Source organism: Camelus dromedarius, chromosome 7, assembly GCF_036321535.1.
Source record: "Camelus dromedarius isolate mCamDro1 chromosome 7, mCamDro1.pat, whole genome shotgun sequence".
Classification (NCBI taxonomy): Eukaryota; Metazoa; Chordata; class Mammalia; order Artiodactyla; family Camelidae; genus Camelus; species Camelus dromedarius.
The window spans coordinates 41,014,791-41,037,366 of NC_087442.1; the positions used below are offsets into that span (position 1 = coordinate 41,014,791).

The 22,576-nt window shown below is 47.2% G+C and overlaps 1 protein-coding gene across 1 annotated transcript in view; it reads right to left on the minus strand.

Moving 5' to 3' along the window:
- The window catches only part of MTURN (maturin, neural progenitor differentiation regulator homolog), a 28,503-nt gene extending 6,337 nt beyond the window's left edge, over positions 1-22,166 (minus strand). The window contains exons 1-2 of the mRNA XM_010988036.3: positions 21,773-22,166; positions 12,377-12,499 (exon numbers count right to left, since the gene is read on the minus strand). Coding sequence (XP_010986338.1) covers positions 12,377-12,499; positions 21,773-21,934 — 285 coding nt within the window. The 5' untranslated portion in view covers positions 21,935-22,166. The remainder of the gene's footprint in view (positions 1-12,376; positions 12,500-21,772) is intronic.
- Positions 22,167-22,576: the final 410 nt, after the last annotated feature.

Here is a 22,576-nt window from a genome sequence, read left to right on the forward strand (position 1 = left end):
TACACACACAATGAGGTGTTACTCAGCCATAAAAAAAGAATGAAATGCTGCCATTTGCAACAATGTGGATGGACCTAGAGAGTAAAATGCTTAGTGAAATAAGTCAAAGACAAATATCCTATGTTATCACTTATATGTGGAATCTAAAAAATTAAAAAAGCAAACGTATACAACAAAACAGAAACAGACTCACAGATACAGAGAACAAACTACTGGTAGCCAAGGGGAGTGGGAAGGAGGGAATAAGGGGTACAGGATTAAGAGATATAAACTACTATATATAAAATAAATAAGCAACAAGGATATATTGTACAGCACAGGGAAATATAGCCATTGTTTAGTAATAACTTTAAATGGAGTACAATCTAAAAAAATACTGAATCACTACTGTACGTCTGAAACTAATATAACACTGTAAATCAACTATACTTCAATTAAAAAAAAAACTCAACAGCACTTAACAGGACTTAGCACAGCAGCTACAGACTTCCCATGGGAGTCAACTAACCCCGCCATTATTTTTGTAAACTTAGTACATGGAAATGTCAATCCTTCAATGGATTGGTGCCCAAAGGGCTAGGTTTTAGTGAGGAGCCTGGAGATTCTCTACTTCTAAGTATCAAAGCATGGCACCACCTCCACGTATGCACAAAGATTTATCTATGCACACACACACATATCTGGGCTGTCAGCAGTAGTACAACCAACAGTGCTATCCCCACAAGATGCTAAAAAACTATTCCCCTCTCTATTTTCTCCCCTAAAAACACACGATACCATTATTCATAGTACACGTATAAAAGTGGAGAAACTACGAAAATGTTCAACAAAATGGTTAAATAAATTATGGTTCATGCACAAAGTGGACTCCTATATATCCACTTAAAATAGTATTTTTGAGTAACTTAATGATATAAAAAATACGCTCATACATGTAAAAAGAACATGAGAATCACATTTTCATTATGATACAAATTTTCTTAAAATGTATACACAAATGCACAGAAAAAAAGACTTCAATGAAATACATCCAAATGTTAAGAGTATTTTTTTAGACACTGCGATTATGGGTAAATTTTTCCTTTTTAATCTTTTTGTGTTTTCCAAATGCTCTATAATTTTCCTCAGGGAAATTCACAATAAACACACAGTATACATTTTCTTAAAGCACCGGCTGGTCTCGGGTTAGAAACTGTGAGTGCCCTTTGCTGGGCCTGTTCAATGTGGACAGAAGCCCTAGTGCTGCGGAAAGCCGTGGCTGCGGGCACCTTGGCCTTGTCTGCGATCCTGGGGCTGCCATCCCACAGCTCCAAGGTAAACCTTTCTCACATGGTTGATCATTTTCAGCAACTTCACTGAATGGCCCTATGATCCAAACACTAACTGCATGAGGACTAAAGTGAAGCTGGACCGTTCACTCCGTGTTGCCTCCCAGTGCCCCGCCCCCACCCCCTCCCATTCCCTCCAAGCAGACAAGCAGAGTCATGATGCAAATAATACCTTTACTCTGAAACTCTCAGACCACAACTTGCAGGTCTCACAGAGCCTATGAGCACACTCAGGGCCAAACCATCTGCCAGGCGTTCTTGGTCATATGAGGCACGTGGCTTGCCAAGGCGTCACAGCCAACCGCAGACACGTGCCTCCCTTAGAGCTCAGAGTGCCCCAGCTGTCTCAGAGACACTGCTAACTGGAGGCCGGGGGTGGGGACAGGAAGGGCACATCGCAGCTTGTCCAAACGTCTGTAGCAATCCTCTGTGTGCTTGGGAGAAGGGAGAAGCCCCTTTCTCTTACTACTGTCTCCCTTTCATATCTTAGTGGATGGAATAAAAGGTCGTTTGCCTCTAAAGGGGAAATATGGTTGGTCACAATAAACACAGATGACTAATATTCTGGTGTTCAGTTTTATTTCAAGAGCTGCTGGGTGACACAGCAAGGTGGAAGTATCAAAGGAGTGGGAACATTAAAAAAGCTGACAAAATATAAATATTGTTGCCACTACCAGGAACTCCAGAATCACTGAAATGCCACAAGAAGATGCATTAATTGAATAATAAACGTAACTCCTCATTGCACTGAAGGGATGCCTCTTAAAAAGAGAGGCATGGTCAGTGGGTTCTTTCTCAGTGAACAAATCTGACTGGCTGCCTGGAACCCTGGGTTCAGGATTCCGAGGCTCAGTGGGAGAGATTGTGATTAGTTCACAATAGCCGTCGTGGGTACAGGGGGCACAGCTGCACACATCGGCATATTTGCCATCTCGTCCTAAAGTGACATGCCATTGATTATTCTTTTTCATAACACATTTAGGTTATCCACATGGACTCAAACCGTAGGTACCATTTAACATCCACCCTCTCTTCAGCTTAGGGTGGCTTGTAGAAGAGGTTCCAGCAAGCCAAGCATGAAACCACTGCTGTCCACCTTCCCCTCGCTCCTCTTCCTGGCTCCCTACCTTACCTCTGATGTGAATCCAAAGCATGTAGTTCTAGGTCAAGCGCCTCAGACACATGGGAGGCCCTTCCCTTTGGCAGGAAATATTTAGATGCTAATTTGAGAGCTGCTCACCCTCTGTCTTTACAGGTGGGAGAGAGAAGAGAAGCGGTTCTCAATGGCTTTCAGGATGCTTAAGACACCTTAGCCAAAGGTCTGCAGATTCACTGAGAGGCTGTGTGGAGAAGGAACTAGACTTGGCATCTGGAAGCCAGGGCTCTAGTCGGGGACCTCTGCCAAGCCACTACCTGCACTGCGCTTCAGCGTCCTTCTCTGCAAAGTGGGGACCGTGACACCTGCTCTGCTCCAGAGAAACTATGAAGAGTGAATGAGAAAGCGAATGCGGCCACAGTCTACAAACCATAGCGCCTTATGTGAATCACCTAGTCACACTATTTCACCTTGCTTCTCATGTTAAAGCACAGCCAGTTCTATTATTTGGGAGTCACTGCAGCAGCACTGGAGCGTCTCCAGCCCCTGCTTCTCCCTGTCCCTTCTGCAGGGCTTGCTGCTGGACCACCTCATTGTTAATCAGCACAGTAGGAAGAGGAGTAACTCGATTCTCTCAGCCTCTTCATTCAATTCTCAGGCTTACATTCAGTGTTCCATGGAACCAACCAACTCTGTCTCACTTCAGATTCAGTAATAATAGCTAATACTGGTTAAGTTACTATCTGCTAGGCACTGTGTAAGCAGCTTGTAAAATGTATTCATTCCTTTGGTCCTTGTAATAATCCTATGGGGTTGATACTATTACTATCTCCCTTTTACAAAGAAGATCTAGAGATGTTGAGGAAATCTGCCCATAGTTGCCCATTAAGTGTCAGAGCAGGATTCAAACCCAGGCCAGCGAGGTGCAGACTTTACACATCGAGCCACGAGGCTACCTGGCAGATTCCCTTCCAGCTGTTCCTGTAGGTGCAGGCGTCAATGTTTTCTACTGTTTTAAAAGTTCAAGCAGAACTTTTTAAAAAATTCAATATCCATTTATAAGTATGTACAATTTGGAAGTATGCAGTGGAAAACAGAAAAAGTGCCAGAGCTAGAATTTGCTGGGAATTCCAAAGGACACCAAACAGATATGTAATAATCTAGCAATGCCACCTCTGGCCTCATGCTCAGCTACGGTAGGGAAGTCTGAATTTAACTTTGGATCATCAGAGCTGGGGGTCGGGGGAGGGAGAACTGGATGAAGTCATTCAAAAAGTACAAACTTCCAGTGATAAGTCGAGTAAGCACTAGCGAGGTAACGTACATCACGATAAATGTAATGAACATTGCTGTATGCGCTATATGAAAGTTAAGAGTAAATCTAAAGAGTTCTCATCACAAGAAAAACAGTGCTTTTTCCTATTTCTTTAATTTTGTATCGATATGAGATCATAGATATTCACTAAACTGACTGTGGTAATCATTTCATACATAAGTCAAATCACGATGCTGTCCACTATAAACTCATACGGTGCTACATGTCAATTATATCTCAATAAAACTGAAAGAAAAAAAATATAAACTGAATACCCAGATTGGAAAAAAAAATAAACGTTGTTTCTGGATCCAAATTTTTTACAGACAAGAAGACATATCAGAGACAGACGTACAAACAGACTGGGAAGAATCCTAGAGTCCTTGCCTTTACCACACACACGCGTTCTTGTAAGGAAAAGGAGACAGGCCAAGAAATTCTGTCAAGTATATTTAAATTAACTCCTGATAGTTAAAATCATTCATTCTTATTTCAGTAACGTAGTTTTCAGCTGCCTGGGAAAAATCTCTCTGGTCGCTCTCGACGAGTGTTGGCGTTCCCAGGCCCTTGCTGTCCGCCAACCTTCTTTGGAACAACCTCCCATCACATGAGAACAACTGGGGCTCCCCCATCCTAACAGGGCTGTACTTGGGTAGAGATGCCAACCTCAAGAGAGTTATCAGTTACCTGCAGGACTGACTCCAGGTCTTTTGGAAAGTGGTATACAATAGCTGAGGCTGTATTCAGCTGGCATTTAGCACCTGCTGTCGCCGAAAGTGGTGCTCTCTCAAGCACTTGGGCTCGCGTGTCTTTGTAAAAGTTGGGGAGGTGGTATCCAGGCCTTGGAGAGCACAGTCCACCAGGTAGGCCTTCAGGGCGTCCAGTAACTGCCCTAGGCTTTAGAGGTCCCTGTAAGCTCCTTCCCAAGGATTCTTTGAAGCAGCATTTCTCACACTTTACTGTGTATATGACTCACCACAGGGATCTACCTAAAATGTAGATTCTGATTCAGTGGGTCTCAGGTGGGACCTGAGAGTCCGCCTTCTGAGCAAGCCCCCAGGGAAGGGGGCTGCTGCTGGCCCAGGACCCACACTCTGAGTAGAGATGCCACAGCATCTGGGGAACTTGTCACCATCTACCCTAATGATCCATGATGCTGGTGGTACCATGAAACCTCCAATGCAATCCTGGTCAGTCTGTCTTCTCTATACTAGGGGAAAAAAGAGGTAGGTGGCAAGACTGACGTAGGACCCAAACAGGCAAGAGCAGCAGTACCTCTGACTTCAGGGGCCATCACACTTTCTACAAAAGACAAGGGTTTGAATGTTCATAATATGAGCAAAAACCAAAAGCCACGAAAACCTTAAATTGTCAACAGTCAATGTTTTTTTTAATTAAAACTTGCGCATAATCTTTCCATATCAGACTTTCTGACCCACCGGGGCAGCCTCCCACAGGTGGATTCTTTCTTTTCTTCCAGACTCTGGACCAGACTAGAAGAGAAATAAGAATTGGACTTTTTCTGGGTCACAGAGGGTTTTCCTGTGGGGTTTAATCCCTGGCTCTCCAGCCATTGGTGGCAAACTCAAAATACTAATCTTGTTCATGTCAGTAAGACAGAATGAAGGGAATTTTTCTGGTGGAAGTGTCTCTGCAAGAGGAAACACGTGGAGTCACAGAGCAACCCCGGGGAGGCCATCAGGGTCAACCAGAGTGAGGAAACCTGCGGAAGCAGAGGCTCTCACTCCAGGTAGAGCACCCAAATTGTCCCAGCAACAGGTGCCTCGTGACCCTAATGTCCCCAGAGCCAGGAGGACGAGCAGTACTCCAGGAGAATAAAGCTCTGAGGGAACTGAAAGGGCAAAGATTAGGTTTAGTTTTGCAGCTCAGCTGGAAATGGTAAGCTCTCTCTTGCCTTGTGAACTGTTTTTTAACCAGAGGGAGGACAGTCTGTCATCACTAAGTAAAAGATACAGAAACATGGAGGGAAAAAGTGCATGGCATGGTCACCATTACTTAGACCCATAGCCACTACTTCCTTATCTAGCTCAATCACGTGATGACCAGCAGCTGTCCACCCAGGGTCACCTAAACAAGAAAAATGCAGCACTCCAATAATTCTCCAATCCCAGGACATGGATAAACCTGCCTGCTCATGGCTGGCAGAGGCAGCCTGCTTGGCACTGCCATTTGCATACATGTACCATTCAGATGTGACATTCCAGCAGGAAGGAAAAAAACTAGGTACAAAGTCGGAGGCCCCTGGAGGGGAGTTCTAGAATGTGGGTCAGTCTAGGACGGAAGCGTCCCTCCCAGAGCCACACATCCACCCAATAAGCAGTGCCTAACAGCCGCCCTGAGCCACAAATAGAGGCAAACCACAGCAGGGTGGCTGGGCTTTGATAGTCCTTTGTGTTCTACCTGATTTTGAAGCTCCCCATGCATCCACAGGGCAGCAAAACATGTATGTCCCCATTTTAAAGATGGGGTCACTAAGGATGAGCGACCCACTAGAGGCCACATGGGCTGGGCCAGCCAGGCCAGGCCAGGGGAGGGCTGAGCCACCTTGCCCACCCAGGGACATCTCCAGTGCCTCTGAGCTAAGGGGCCAAGACGGACTTTCCTCTCGGCCAGCCCTCGTCCCCCTCTGACCTCGCCTCACGCTTGTCCTTTCTTCAAGCCCTCCTCTTCCTGAAGCCGCTGTCTGCCCTCCATTCTTCAGTGAGCCCACTCACACCTGATACTCCTAGTCCTTCTGACACATCTCAGGCAAGATTGCTTTTGTAAAAAACACAACATAGTTTCTGATTATAAATGTTTTTTGTGACATAATGGAAAATTTAGAAAATACGAAATAGAAGAAAATAAATATCACCCAGAACCCTGTCACCAGAGGCTCTCTGGTCACACGTCCCTCTCGGGGGACAGGAGTGACAGGCGCTCCCACTGGTCTTCCATGCAACACTAGCCTCGGACTCAGTGAGTTGTATGGATTAGGTACTGAGTGGATGATTATTATTTTGCCAAAACCAATGTTGATAAGCTTTTGGCTCTAATAAACCAACAGTACCTCTTTAAATTCCCCTACCTTAGCCAGATGCTTCTGTTAAGCATGTGTTAAAATCACTTACTAAATTGTTTTCTAGCCCCATCAAAAATCTAAGGGTCCTACAAAAGCTTTCACTGTTGAGCTCACTTCTCAACAGTATTCTGCCAAATGTCCTCATTCTGTCCATATCAAGGTCAGGATTTAATCCGTCCTTATCATGTGTGACGTGCTGCACTAAGTACCCAGCAAGAATCCTGTCATTTAATCTTCACAGCAACCCTAAGGTAATGATTGTACTTTGCTGCCTAATTTTACAAATGAAGAAACTGAGAAACAGTAAAGTCAAGTAACTTGGTTGAGGTCACACAGCCAGCAAGTGGCAGAACTGGGATTTGAATCCAGGCAGCCTGCCCCCAGAGCTCGGGCTCCGCATCGCTGTAGTAACCTGGCTCCGCATAACTAGGGAAAGGGACCACAAACAACACCCCGCGGCCGGTGCACACTCGCTAACATCCTCTAGAAAACATCTTCCCAGAGAACCAGCAAAGCAGAGTAAGCAGAGCAGGGAATGGAACTCCTCGGCTTGATCTGCACAGCATCTAGCAGGGTGTCTGGACCAAAATGAATGCTTGTCTTGTAACCTGGAATTTCTCTGGACGTTTCTGTGGCTGTCTCTCCTACCAGAAAGCCAGCTCCTTGAGGGCAAGGACTGGGCACCGTGCCCTCCCCCTCACTCTCCAAGGCAGCATTTCAGCAAACAGCAGATCATACGTTTTGTTGAACACATGACGAAGAGGCAGAGTTGTAAAAAGGAGGACAACGGTGGTGAATGAGAAAAAGAATCACTATTTTTTCCTTGTCAAATCCAACCACAGATTTCTTTGGGGGGGGCTTTGTTATATGGATTGTTTCAGAGAGGGAAGCACACAGTCTTCCAAGCTGGACCGTGGAAAGGCACAGAGCCTGCAGCGGCACACCGAGCCCCGTGGGCAGGACCGGAGAGGGCCGGAACATGACTCGGCTCTTGGCCGGTGCAGGCGGGAGTGCCCGGGCTTCAGCGGAGTTAACTGACTCCACTTGACTGATGCCCCAAAAGATAGCAGAAGGCTGCCAACAGAAAGGGCCTTATCTTTCTAGAGAGACTGCACAGGGCAGGAACTGGTGATGGGCTGGCCAAGGTACAATAAAGATTCAAAGCCACGGATAAGGGGGTTCCAAGACAAAGGTAAAAATATTTCCTTCTGTGGTTTCCCCGACTATAAGCAAAAAGAGGCCGCACAAGATGGTAACTAATATATATAAAATAGATAACATGTTTCTACTGTATAGCACAGGGAACTATACTTAATATCTTATAGTAACCTATAGTGAAAAAGAATATGAAAGTGAACCTATGGATGTTCATGTATGACTGAAACATTATTCTGTAAACCAGAAGTTGACACAACATTGTAAACTGACTACACCTCAATAAAAAGGAATGCAAATAAAAACAAGCAAAAAAAGCAGCAGCATGAATTGATCAGATTACCAAAAATTTTCAGGGAAATGATGTGCTGAAGTTTAGCTGCTTGATAACCTTGTAGCATTTGTGTATGTGTTTCTTCAACAAATACTTTCAGCCACAACAGCAGCAAGACCCTTTCCTGTATCTTATTTCTACACCTAAAGCTCCTTTATATAAAACAAGTAAACAGCAGCAGTGGGAAGAAATGCACTCTCCAGTGGAGATGGAGAGGGTAAAAGCCCCCCCACCGATCGCCAGCAGTCCTTCCCTTGGGGCTATAACACTCCCCCTCTCATCTGATCTGGGGCACATCTGGACTGAGAGAAACCAAACCAAACCAAACCAAAGTACTTCATCCTCACTCTCCCAGAGTAGGCGCCTCCCACCAGCCTCTCCCTAAGGCAAAAAGACGCAGCCAGAGGGCCCAGCACAGAAAAGCGTCCCCACCAGAGGGGACGCAGTACCAGGTGAAGGCCTCATCTTCGGAGCACCACCCCTGCCCACTACGATGTTAGGCTCTGCTTCAGAAATGAACCCGGGGAGCCCAACAGCATTAAGTGAAATCTGTGTGTCTCCGTGACACAAAGCAGCTTGATCTGAAGGAGAGTATTCAACCAATCCAACTGCTTTTAGCTATGCATCTAGATTTTTTGGACTCCACCCCCCCCCCCCCATTCACATGTGGCTGCCTGGTTGCTGAAATACAGCCATAGACTTGGTAAAGTAAGACAGCAAAATGAGCTCTGGTGGGAGCTCACCTTCACCAGCTAAGCCAGTTCCACAGGCAGTCCGTTGCTTGCCGCCACAGATGACAGCCACATAAAGGGGAACCAGGTGGCAAGCTCATGAGTGGTGAGTTAAGATCTGAGGGAATCAATTTTCTAAAAAAAAATTTGCCTTATCTCTACTTGGATATCTAACTGGCATGCAAACACTGACACGTCCATAACCAGATAGCCTCACCTCCCCACCTTTTCCTCCTGCAGCTTTCCCCGTTTCAGTGAACCACAACGTCACTGCCTTCATCGAGCAGGCAAGGAGCTCTGGCGTCATCCTTGTCTTCTTCCTCCCACACCACACTTTCCATCTGCCCGCAGGTCCGGTTGGGTCTACTCTCAAGGCACCTCCAGAATCCAACCCTTTTGTCCCACCCTCGCTGTCACCATCCTAGTCCAAGCCCCATCACCTCTGGCCTGGATGGCAGCGACGTCCTCTCACTGGTCTCCCTGCGCCCACCCACCCCCTCACAGCAGATTCTCCACTTGTCAGAGGGAGCCTTTCAAACTGTGAAGTCAGAGCCCTCCTGTGCGCACATCCCCCTCAGCGGGTCCCCAGCACAAGGAGGCAAAAGCCCAAGTCCTGCTGAGGCCTGCCAGCCCCGGAAACTCTGCGGGCTCACCTCTCGCGCCCCCCCGCTGCCCCTCCCCTTGGGCCACACCAGCCCCTCTGTGTTGCTGGAACACTGGTTTGCTCCCACCCTGTGGTCAGATTTCCTGTTCTCTCTACCTGGAAAGTCCTTCCTCTAGATATCCTTATGGTTCATGCCTCACTTCCAGTTTTCCTCACGTTACCTTCTCAGTGACGCTTTCCCTGCTCCCCTAATCAAAACGGTCAGCACCTCTGACACTTCTTGCCCCTTGTCCCTGACTCATTTTTTTCCCTCCGCACTTGTCACTAGCACATTATGTGCTGTACTCCGTTACCTTGTCTCTCCACCACTAGACACCAGCTTTGTGAGGTCTAAGATTTTCATCTGCCTGAGTCAAGTGCTAGGAACAGAGCAGTAAAGAGGGCCAAGTGCCTACTGGGTGCTCAGTAAAGATATGAATGAATGCAAGTGGGACAGACCAGTACTTTTAAGTCAAAAATCTATTTTGAATAAGCCAAACAGGCTTAGAAAATAAACAAACAAAAAAAATGAATCGCTTGGGCGAATGATACAAATCAGACAAAGCGACAAAAGCCATTTGAAATTCCACTCCTTATAAAGGTGGATTAAGTGATTAAGATGGGGACCAACTCTTCCATGGAGAACTAAAAAAAAAAGGGGGGGTTCAGTATGAAAAATGCCTTCTTAAATATACTGAGAATTAGAACCCAGAGAGGTAAACCTATCGTGAAAAGTTGCTTTTGTCCTGAGTACATTTGCTGACCTGGAAGAGACAGCTAGAAAGTCTACTGCATTCTTGGTCTACCCACTCTAAGAGCTAGGGAGACCAAAGTCAAGCCCAGGGCCTTTCAGAGGAGCAGATTACGACAAACCATCCCCACCTGAGGCTGGGACCACAAAACCCTAGGCTTTGGTCTAAATATCTGTGTTCCCTCTAAATTCATATGTTGAAACCTTAACACTTGAGGTGATGGTATCAGGACACGGGCCCTCTGGGAGGTGATCAGGTCACGGAAGTGGGGCGCTCACAAATGGACTAGTGCCCTTACAGAACAGGCCCCAGGATCTCTCTCTCTTTCCACCACCACGTGAGGTTCCAGCAAAACGATGGCCATCAGTCTAGGAAGTGGGCCCTCACCAGATACCAAATCTGTTGGCACCCTGATCTCAGACTTCTAGCCTCTAGAACGATGAGAAATAAAAAATTTTAAAGTTTTTTTTAAATAGAAGTATATTGGTTTACAATATTGTATTAATTTCTGGTTACAGCATAGTGATTCAGTTATATATATATATATATATATATATATATATATATATATATGTATATATATATTTCTTTTCATCTTCTTTTTCATTATAGGCTATTACAAAGTATTGAATCTAGTTCCCTGTGCTATACAGTAGGACCTTGCTGTTTAGCTATTTTATATGTAGTAGTTAGCATCTGCAAATAAATTTTTATTGTTTATAAGCCACCCAGTCAATGGTATTTTGTTATAAGAGCCTGAACAGACCAAGAGAGCTCTCAGGACAGGGATGAACTAGAAGAAACCAGGCCTGCAGCCTGGCTTTCCATCACCTGAAGGGTTCTAAGAACCACAAGACTCAGATTGTTTGAAGGTGGTCTCACACTGACAGGGTCCCCCAGGCCTGGCAGAACCAATTAAAAATCATCTCTGGAAGAAGGTATTATCATCTTAGGCCTCAATCTGTTGCTATATATAAATTTTCAAATACAAATAAACAAATTTTCAAGCACATAGAGATAATCCAACACACAAAGAAAGAAGACACCAGGGGTGAGAACCAGTGGAAACAAAAGATGACAGACAGACTCACAAACTTTGAAATACTGGAATATCTGAGAGTCTGTTATGCAACCAAGCCTACCATGTTCAGAGAAATAAAAGACAAGCTGGAAAATTTCAGGAAGGAAGTAGATACTATTTTAAAAGATTTGAAAAAAAAATAGAAATTCTAGCACAAATAACATTGAACATGCAGAGTATTTATGGTGGGAAGGGAACTAAACTTGGGGGAAGTGTCACACAATCTGACTTTATTGTCCAATAAAGAAAAAGAGAGACACGCAGTCTTCAAAATAGGGGTGACTATTCATTTTACATGTTTTTTCAGCTAGAATGAAACAAACTGTCAGCTAATCACAGACATACAGATGCCTGAATCCTAAGGGGCTGGGGGGAAGCAAGCTCTCTATAAGAGACTTCATAAAAAGAGAAAAGAATAGAACCAATACCCAGGTTCCTCCTTCTCCATATCCTCAGACACGAAGGTACATCCTTTAATTAGCCCTCTGGCAATTTCCTAATCTAAGAGAGCTTCCATTGCACTTCCAGGCAGTTTGGTTTTGTGTCTACTGGACAAGAAGCAGAATACTCAGTTGTCTCATAAAGGCTCTGTTTGCTTCCACCCAATCAGAGATTCTTAACTCAAGTGATGCTAGAAATAACCATCATCCCTGCAACAAACAGCTGTGTCACATCCCGTCTCGCCCTCCCTCTCCGCCCTCAGCCTCCCTCCACTAGCTGCTATCTTTAAGCCACAGGGCAGACAAGAGAAAAACAATTAGTCATCCCAGGGTTTGCCCACTTTCCCCACCATCCATGTTATTCAAAGCACAATCACTGGAGACAACAAGACAGCTTTAGAAGCCAAGCAGGCACCTACAGGTCTGAAAGACTTGAAGACTTTTTCCAAGACTTCGTGGAGCGTCTTCTTGCCGCAGGAGGAGATGTAATCCTGTGCTAGCTGCAAAAAAGGCAGGCAGTCCTCGCTCTCACTCCACACGTGCTACGTGCCCACCGGCAAGGGAAAGGAGAAAACAAAGACACACAGTCATTATACTCAGTTTGAAATACACAAAGCCAAGAAGACTTTATTTTTTAATTGCATGAATTTGAAGAAGGACTCCATTCCTTAAATCCATATAGTCATTCTTGATTTGTTTGCATGGAAAGAGATCCGAATATGCATGCCCTGCAGAAAATCCCCATGCTTCTGCTCCATAAGCTCACCTGCTCAATTCTCCATCAGATCTGCTCCCTCGAAGTAAAAAGGGCAGTGGGATCAATATTCCCCCAACCCATGACCTCCACTGTTCCACCTCATGGTGCAGGCCAAGAGTGGTTATAAAACAGGAGGAAGAGAAGCCAAGAGCCTGCATAATCCTTACCTTTGCCTTCAGCTATGGCTGAGAGATTAATCAGCCACAGTTTGTAGCTGCTAACTTGGAGACATTCTTTACCCAGATTAGCTAGTGAGTGGGGGTGACAGTAAATTTACTTCAAAATGAAATGAATTTAGGAGAACATACAGAAAAGTCATTGCTAAGTCGTTGGGAAACAAAGGCTTTCTGAAAGCTCACTTTCCCTCTAAATGCTTTAGGAGGGCATCATACCCAATCACCACTTTGCCATGTTAAGACACACCAAGAGGAGACTGATTTAGGCTTTGCTTTTTCTTAGGGCTAGACAAGTGTCTTCTCCCACACAAGGATGTCCATTTTCACACATCTTTAAGGCTAGGCTGGTCTCTCCCATAAATGTTCAAGGATCTGGAATAAGCCCAAGAAACAGGCTTGAGATCTAGATGCAAAAGCCCCTTCTGTGCATATCTGAGCAACCGACGGGCATTGAGCTACCAGGATAACATCAGGTTTTAGGCACCAAGAATCGCTGTTTAGAGGGGACCGATCAGTGACAACTCAACACTGGTGAAAAGAGTGTAGAGGAGAGGAAGATATTTGGCAGTTGAGAGCAGGGACTAGGCAGCAAGAGACAAGGTCAATCTGGAGAAACAGTCTATGTCAAGTAGACACCTGTCCTCTTCTATTAATACAAATGATTAGAGTCTCACTCCAGAAAGTTACATGCCCGACACTCAGTGAACACATTTCATCTCCTTCCTTCTCGCTGTAGGCTCTCCAAGAACTAGAAAGACTTAAAACACTGCTCTGATCCCAGAGAGAGTAACTAGGTGCTAATGTGACATCTTTACACCCCAAATATCTGTGTGTCACAGATATGAAGGTCCATTTCTGACACCTGCTGCTCTAATTCTAGCAAACTTCTAGAGTAGCTTCCACCTCGACCTAGTAGAATTGGCTTCTAGATTCTCCAACTTTAAAGAATAGCTCAAACACGATTCCCTATTAATTAGAGACCCTTAAAGTTGTCGAGCCACTGAAATGCCATTTATGCACAAAAGTCTCATAGTACAAAGCGCTTTTACATCCATTATCGCACTTGATTCTTAATCAGTGGAGATTCAGCAAGAACAATAAAGTCCACTTTAATAAAAGTTCTGCCCAGCACCCATTTTCAAATTCAAATTTTTAAATGTTCTGGCGTACTTTAAATTCTTATCCAAGTAAGAGATGGGATTAACATCTAGCACCACACAACAGAAAATTTTAAGCCTGCCTTCCCTAGACTTGTTGTGAAGATTAGAGGAAAGGTAAAAAGTTTAAAAAGTGCCTGCTACAGTGCCTGGCTGGTAAATTGCAGATACTGAATGAATGGTGGACATAAGTCCCCTATTTCCCTTTTTGCATCTGCAGGAGGATGAGAGTGGGGTGCTTTCCATCTGCGACAGGGTTACATCAGACACCCTGTGTGACTTCACGAGGACACTATACAAGGCAACTTGGGTTATTGTTAATTCAGAAGCAGGTGTATCTATGAAAACCCTGTATGCCTTTTCTAAGTGCATTTTTTTTAAAAAAAAGTACTTCAAATGAAAAAGCAAATGATGGAAAGTGTATCAAACAATAACAGCATTGCAGTGTATCCATCACAGCCTAGTAACCAGTTTCTTTAGGTTAAGTGTTTCTAGGGCATCTTTTCTAACCTCATGAGATTATTCATGCCACAATTTTCATTACTCCACTTTTGGAATTGTTGATTTATGAATATATCGGAGAAGAAAGACTTAACACCTGCCAAAGGGCCTTCTGTCCAGTCTGCCTAAATTTCCTTCACTTGGCTGCCTAACTCAACCCGAGTTCCCAGTCGGGTTGGTTTTATGGTTTTTAACAACAGTTTTAACTGAATCCCTGCCCATATGATAATGTGAGGGAGCAAGAGGTTAGGAATCAGACAGACCCAGGTATACATGGCCACTTAAAAGACATCACTTACTAAATGCTCATTGTTTCATATTCATTGTATCTCATAACAAAAGGCGTTCAGTTTTATTTATTGAAACTGCCCCCTCCCAAAATGAATCGAGGCAGTCAGAAAGATTCATAGACTACAAGACAAGATGAACTAAAAACTAAGCCTGCAGTTGGGAAAATAAGGACAGAGAGGAAACAACAGAAGGAGAATAAGAAAAAAACCAAGTGAGATTAGGGCAAACAGTGCCAGGTAAACAAGCCTGGGATACAGATTTGCCTCCACTGTTTCCAGAGGCCCAAGCAAAGAAAGACACACCATCAGTGCCCAAGGCTGTGCCCACACAGAAAACAGACCAGCTCTTCAAACAGGCAAGGGACTGGGGCAGGATGGTTAACCCTTAGGAAAACTAGAGAGGCCATTCCAAAGCCAGGGAAGGGCAGAGAGAACATGTGATGGCTGGGCTCAAGCTGGGGAATACAGGATCTGGGCTCTAGTCTTGCACAGACAAATGGGCACTTGAAGACCCAGAGTCCCGCACCACAGGGCGTGGCCACAAGGCCTTCAACTTGGAAAATATTTTAAGCATGTGCAACCAAACACCCACTCTGACCATGAAAAAAACTACAGCAGGGGTCATAGAACCTGTGGCTCTGAACAATGTAACTCCCTGGCAAATACAAATCTGGGTACACAATGTATTGTTCCAATAGGGTAGTTAGAGCAAAGGCAGATCGCAGACCTGGTCTGTCATGTCAAGGAAGGGCTTCGAAAGGAGGGGAGAGCAGTTGTCTGAAGCTTTAGCTAGCCTGCATAACAATCACCTGGAGACTTATTAAGATACAATCGCTGGGTCCCACCCCGGAGTTCCTGACAAGGGTGGGGCTGCGAATTTGCATTTCCAACAAGTCCCCAGGTGACGCTTATGCGGCTGGCTGGGACAACCCTTTGAGAACCAGAGCCAGAACGGAACTTTGACTAACTGCATATTTGGGGGTGGGGGATAGCAGATGAGCATCACATTAAAAAATCTTAATATCATTATTGACTAAAACAAACTCCAAATCTCAGAATGGCATCAGTTGCAGTGAAGTGGCCCTCCTGGTACCGACCCTGAGCAGCCTGCCCTGCTATAGATTCCTGCTCGCTTGGAGTTGAAAATCCCCAGGGAGAACTCTGATTTCAGAACAAGCACCACCTGCGGCCCCTCTTTCTGTTATTAAGTTGGGTCAGAGTTTATTATCAAAGCTTGCCTGGCTTCAGACAATGTAACAATGTCATCTGCAAATAGGAAAATGAGCACCTTCCTGTTTTCTGAGGTGTAGGTGAGATTATCCAGCTTGTCCAAAAATGGTATTAGGTCATTAGGGTAATTCAACCCTACAGATATCTTTCTGAGCAGTCTGTGTGCTCCCACTGTTCTCACACTTCGGGGAAAGGCACGACTTCTTGGTGCTTAGGCAGAGTAGGGGGTGGCAGGGGAGCTAAGAACATACCTGTTCTCCTCCCAGGACTCTGTTATTTGCATCAAAGGGCCATTGCCAATGGCCTCCCTCTCACTATGTGGGTTTTCTGCTGTCGGCAGTACCGGGGAGTTCATTTTAAGTTGGTGCGGCTTCACTGGCTTAACTTGCTGCTGTCCACAGAAGAGATGGCAGAAAAGGATAAGAGCTACACGCCATCCCATGCCGCCCAACACACTTCTGCACAGGGAGGGAAGAGCGTGGCTGGCTGATCCTATAACCTGCGCTGGTGGCAAACAAGGACCTGTTTTACCAAGGAGGAAACAGAAGCTCAGAGAGGTTAAGCAACTTGTCTGTGGTTACACAGGGAGCAGTGGGGGAAGGCAGGATGTCAACAGAGGTGTCATGCCTTCAATCTGAGCGTCAGCTCCTGCCTTTGTATGTCACAGAAAGTAATAACACCCACAGGGTGGATATAAAGATTCCAGGAAATAATCTGTAGACTGCCTCTCATTTAGCAGGGGCCCAATAAATGCTGGTTCCCATCTATTTGAATCATATTAGCACAATTTTGTTCTCCTCAGGATTACCACTCTATGAATATACAAAGGATGTATCTTTTCCCTGAAACCATCTCTCTATATGAATAATACACAGCCACCGTGGAAAGCGTCAGTCTACCACTACTCCCTCTTTAATCTTCACAGTAATAATGTGATGTAGGTACGATTATCCCTCCTTGATAGATGAGGAAACTGAGGATAGAGTTTAAATTGGACAAGACAATGCCTTCTCTCCATCATATCACCATATAAACATGATGCAATCAAACAAGTTACATTTTCTTTCTCCAAAATGTAAAGGTTGTTATTTAGTCACATAGTTAAGAACAGAGACATACCTAGGGGAAAAAATATATAAATAGAGGGAGAGACACAGACATAGGCGCACATACAAAATTAAACTGCACAGTCCTTCTATAAATAAAACATTTTTCTTTAATACTCTGACAACTGCTATCTTTGTTTTTGCACTGAGGAGGGATTAAACTATACAAAATTGTAGATCCGAGCATGCTGTTGATGGTTGGGAGGACAGTAAGGGAGTGCCCCTGTTCCCATCAGTAGTGCCCAGGCACCAGGGAGGGCCAGGGCAATGCTCCTTGTTCAGAGAGCTCCCTTCTCCTGGTCTAGGCAAGGAGGGAAAGCAGCTGGTGTTGCCATTCCCAGGGGCACATGCCCCTCTGTCCATCTGGCATGTTGGTGGCTGCCAACACCCCACTCCTCAAGCCTGACCGAGCCCTCAGGACCTTCCGAGTTGGCAGAGGAGGGGAGCATGCCAGTCTGTGAGCTTTCCGCCCCCTCCCACCTGTAGAGCCAGGCAGGGGAGCCCCGCCCCTAGCTCCCAGCACACACAGGGCACTGGCAGCATTTCATCCCAGGGCCTGACCTCAGTGGCCGTCCATGGAGAGGGGCCTGAATCAGGGCGGCAGTTTGGAAAGGGACGGCAGGAATGGGATGGCCTGTGAAGCAAGAAGGGAAAAGAGTGCAAAAGGGAGCCAGGAGCTGCTGGCGGGGGGGTTGTGGGGTTGTGGTGAAGTACTTGTTCCTAGGCCCCTGGAGCTCCTGACCGGAGCCTGCCTGTGGGACATTCTGCCTGGGGAAGGGGCAGCTCTCTGGGCCTGGGATCAAGTGCCAGCTGTCACTTCTCAGTAGCATAGTCCTGGATGAGCCACTTAAACTCATCAGCCTCAGTCTCCTCACCTATAAAATGCGGATAACAATACCCATCTTACAGAATTTTTGTGAGGCTCAGTAAGAAGTGGCCCTTGAACCCACAGTCTGAATTGGGTCCTGTGCTGTCACTCCTGTGATACTATGTATTCGGGACAGGCTATGGTTCACGTTGCTCTACCACTTATTAGCTGTAGGAAAGTTAGTAAACCTTAGTGTTCTCATCTGTAAAGTGGAGGTAATTTTACAGAGTAGCTTGTGGGATTACTAAGATTAAATGAGTTCAGATACGCAAAGTCTGATAGATGGTAAATTGCACTTAAGTGGTAGTTGTCTTTGAAGCTGTCATTCTTGAAATTTAACATCTTTCTTCTACACTAGACTGTTGTTTGTTCATTCTTACAAACATGGATTGAGTGCCTATTACATGTCTGACACTGTTCCAAATGCTGGGAAAGGGTGATGAATAAGGCAAGTTCTCATGAAGCTTACAGTCTAGTTGGGGAGGCAGAAATAAATAAAGGACTATCAAGTACTAATGAATGCTATGATAAGAATGAAGGTGAAGTATGTGGTCAGGAAGGTTTCTTCCAGGCCTCGATGGCATAAAGGAGACTGTGTAAAGATGTGGCGGGAAGTGTTTTAAGCAGAGGGAATAGCAAATGTAACAGCTCTAAGGCAGGGATGAGCTTGGCTTGTCTGAAGACCAGAAAGACCAGTGTGGCAGGAACATAGTAAGCAAGAGAGAGGGATGGTCCAGGATGAGGTCAGAGAGATGGCAGGAGACAGATCATGTAGGGGCTTGAAGCTTGGATGAGAGCTTAGGTTTTACATAAAAGTGATGGGAAGTCAGTTCAAGAGAGGTAGAACATGACCTGGGTTGTATTTTAAATAGATCCACAGAGAGTGCTGTGTGGAGACGCCGCCAGGGAGTCACTAATATCATCGCCCCCACTTTAGGCACTATTCTCAAAGTCTGCTAGAGAGGTACTAACATCATCCCCAATTTACAGACACGGCAAAGAAGGGTTAAATAAATTCCCCCAAGGCACAAAGTTAGAAGTGAGGAGCTGGAGTAGCCTGACGTCAGAGCCTGTGCCTCTGAGTATATATTATACCACACTGCCTCTTAGATGAGAAGAATGGCTCCATTCCAGGCAGTCCCAGCCTGGTGCAGAGTGAGCCCTCAATAAATGAATGAATCAATGATTAAAAAAAAACACTTTGTAAATTGAGAAATGCTTATGGAAATATTCTTTTTGTTAACAAATCCTTCAGATTACAGGGATTCCAGTCATCTCAAATTTCTTCTAATGCTTTGCAGATTTTCCTGCGGAAAGGAAAAGAACAGAGGTAGGACATTTACTTCATGTCTGAGTTCTTTTAACTAGAGGCAAACAGCAGCTTGACAAATCTGGCCTGGGACAGATTCGAGCAGAGGTCTGGGGCTAGGAAAACTCCATTGGTTGGCATCTTGTCCATTATGGCCTCCAGAAACGGAAAAAGTTTCAGTCTACCCAACGAATTACTTCCCTCCCCACTGTTTTCTTTCTTTCCTATTTCATTTCGTTGTCAGTGAATGAATACTTTCCAAAGAAATACGTTCAAGCATTTTACTCATACAGGTGGATAAACACTTAAAATACAATATGAGTGGCCTTGAAAAGAGCCCGATATATTTCACGTTTTCTGAATGATGGTCTGATAAACATATTCAAGGCAGGAGAATAGCCTTGCTTTTCTCCACCCACTTACTCTCCTTGGGGTAACTTCTTTGGAAATGTCTCCTTCAGTGCCAACAGGAAGGCTGTGTGGAACTCTACCCCATAAAATTGGGAACCATGAGTGATTCTTGCTCCATCACACACAGTAAGGAGGGGGAAAGGCCTCTGGCAGCCCAAGGAAGCCCAGGGCTCGCAAGGACTCCTAATCAAACCCTAACACTGCAGCAGTCGGGCGCTGGTGCCCTTTTCACTATGACCCTGGCGCTTTACTCACACTTCTACAATGGAGTAAAATCACCTTTTAACGATTTCCCCCTCCTCCCAATAACAGACAATGCTTACTTCTTTTAACTTCAGTTAGCAGTGTTCTTTACATATATTTATAGCTTACTTGCTCTTCACAAGTACCTATGATAAAGGCATTCTGATTAACCTCATTTTACAGGTGAGAAATTCAGGCTCTTAAAAAAGAGACAAGCTCTGAACTCTGGGGAACGCCAGATCTCTGACCCACATTTGTGGGGCCCTTACTGTGTGTGGAAAGCATTAAAAGGCATTTGACCAGAGTCACAGAGCCAGAACTCAAATCTGGGCTGCAACCCAAGGCCTTCCCTCTTCTAGAGTGTGTCAGGGCTGGGGCCAGGTGGGTTCTTCACCTTTGCGGGGTGGAGTGGAGGTGGTGGGAGGGGCACGCTTTATCAGCAAGTCATAAAGAAACCTTCTCTCTCCAAGGCCAAGAAACACTATCGTGTCCTCTCTCCAACTCCTTCGCGAACTTCCAGTAGGTGGTAGGGGAGCGCGAAGGCCTGGATCTCGGCCCAGCTTTGTCTCACCCCACCTGAGGAGCCAGCGCCAGGCCGCGCCTGGTCGCTGCCCCACCTCTGTCCGCAGGGGCGGCAGCAGCGCCAGCTCCAGGCTCAGGCCGGTAACCTGAGCCCACAGCCGCCTCCATCTTACATTTGGGACCATTATTTTTTCCCGTCCTTACAAACACTTCATGGAGCGCCATCCTCGGCCAGTCTCTGCACGTCCCACCCCAACTCCCCCGCTCTTTACATCCCCTTCCTAGACTGCCAGTGCCAAGATTCCAAGTGGGCGCAGGATGCAAAGTCGGAGATTTGGACACCACAGTCCCAGGTCCCGGACCCTCCGAGAGCCCGGAGAGGGGTGGGGGTGGGATGGGGTGGTGAGGGAGAAGTCCCCCTCATCTGGAAAAGCCAAAAGGCTTTGCCAGGGCCGCGGCGGCAGCCTCAGCTGGACAAAACCGCTCAGGCTCCACACACCTCGTTGGAAGCTCACAGAGGAGCAATGGAAGCACAGGAGGAAACGGGGATAGGCGTGCCTGTATGGTGTGTGTGTGTGTGTCTGTGTCTGTGTGTGTCTGTGTGTGTGTGTATGCGCACGCGCGCGTGCGTTTTTAAGATCCGAGGTGTAATTCCGCAAAGAAGGTCCAGGAGATGGGGCATCGCTAGTGTGGACAGAGGCTTTGTGTCCAAACAGCGCAGGGAATAACATGGGGGGAGGGGATGGGGGAGTCTTCCCCCATCGAGGAGTTGTGTCTGTGCATTTGGAGGGTAATGGGATTCCTCACTCGGACGGGACGCCTGGGTGTAGGAAGCTCCCGACTCCAGATCCAGCTGGAAGGGAGTGTCCGAGTGCCCGGGTCCGTGCGCCCTGGCCCGGGCTAGTGCTGGGCGGGGATATCTCCGGAGATGCTCCAAGCCGAGCACTATGCTGGGGCCGGTGGGTCGCGTCCCCGGAACAGCCCGCCCTAGCCTGGCGCCCCAGTTCCTAAGGGCGCCCTTGCCTGTCGCCTACCCATACCCACCCGGAGCGCTGATCCCAACGCGCTGGGCCCAGGGACTCCCCAGGCGGCGCACGGAACAGCGGGATGTGTGGCGGCCGGCCGGTTACGCCCCCACCCACCTCGCGCCCCACAGCCTCCCCAATGAGCGGGAGCTCGGGGGCAGGGAAGCGGCCGCGAGTCCACACTCCCGCGCGTTGAGGAGGTCCCTCCCCAGGCACTCACAAAATTGTCCCCGCAGCCGTTGTCCGGGCACAGCACATAGAAGGAGACGCCGGGGTCGGCGTAGAAATCCATCCTGCGCTCGGTCTCCTCGGTGGCGATGAGCTCGAAGGGCGTGTTGGAACACCATTTCTCCGCAACGTCAGCCAGCTGCTGGAAATCCATCCTGGCCCGCCGCGCCCGTCGCTCCCTAAGCCTTCTCGCGCGCCGCGCGCCTCCCGCTCCCTCCGCCGCCCGCCCTCCTCTCTCCTAGGGCGCCCTCCTCCCGGGCGGGCAGCGCGCGGCTCCGCGGGCTCTCGGGCAGGCGGCGGGCCGGGCGGCGCGGGCTCCCTCCGGTCCCGGGGCTCCTCCCGGCGGGGACTGTTTACATGCTGTGTGTAACGGGGTGGGCGGCGGCCAGGGACGGCGCGGCGCCGCGCCCGGCTCCTCCCCGCTCCGCCTCCTCGCCCGCCCCTTTCGGGCCGTCCCCGAGGCTGGCGCGGCTCGGCCGGGCACGGTAGGCGGCGGGTGCGGCGGAGAGGGACGGGGAGCGACGGGAGGGACTGGGCGCTCTGCGGAGTCCCTTGTCCCCACCCTCGCTTTTTAAAAACGAACCCAGAGCATCCCCGGGCCCTCCCGAACCCAGGGCGACCCCGGCTCGTGACGTCATGGGCCCCAGCCAATCACCGGAGCTGGAGACCTGCGCCGTGGCCTGCGAGCCCGGTGACGTCACAGCACCGGCCCGAAACCCGCGGCTGGCAGGTTACAGTGAAGCAGAGTTGTGTGGTCGTGTTTTCTGGAGTTAGAAGGCCGGGAAAGCGTTTTCCC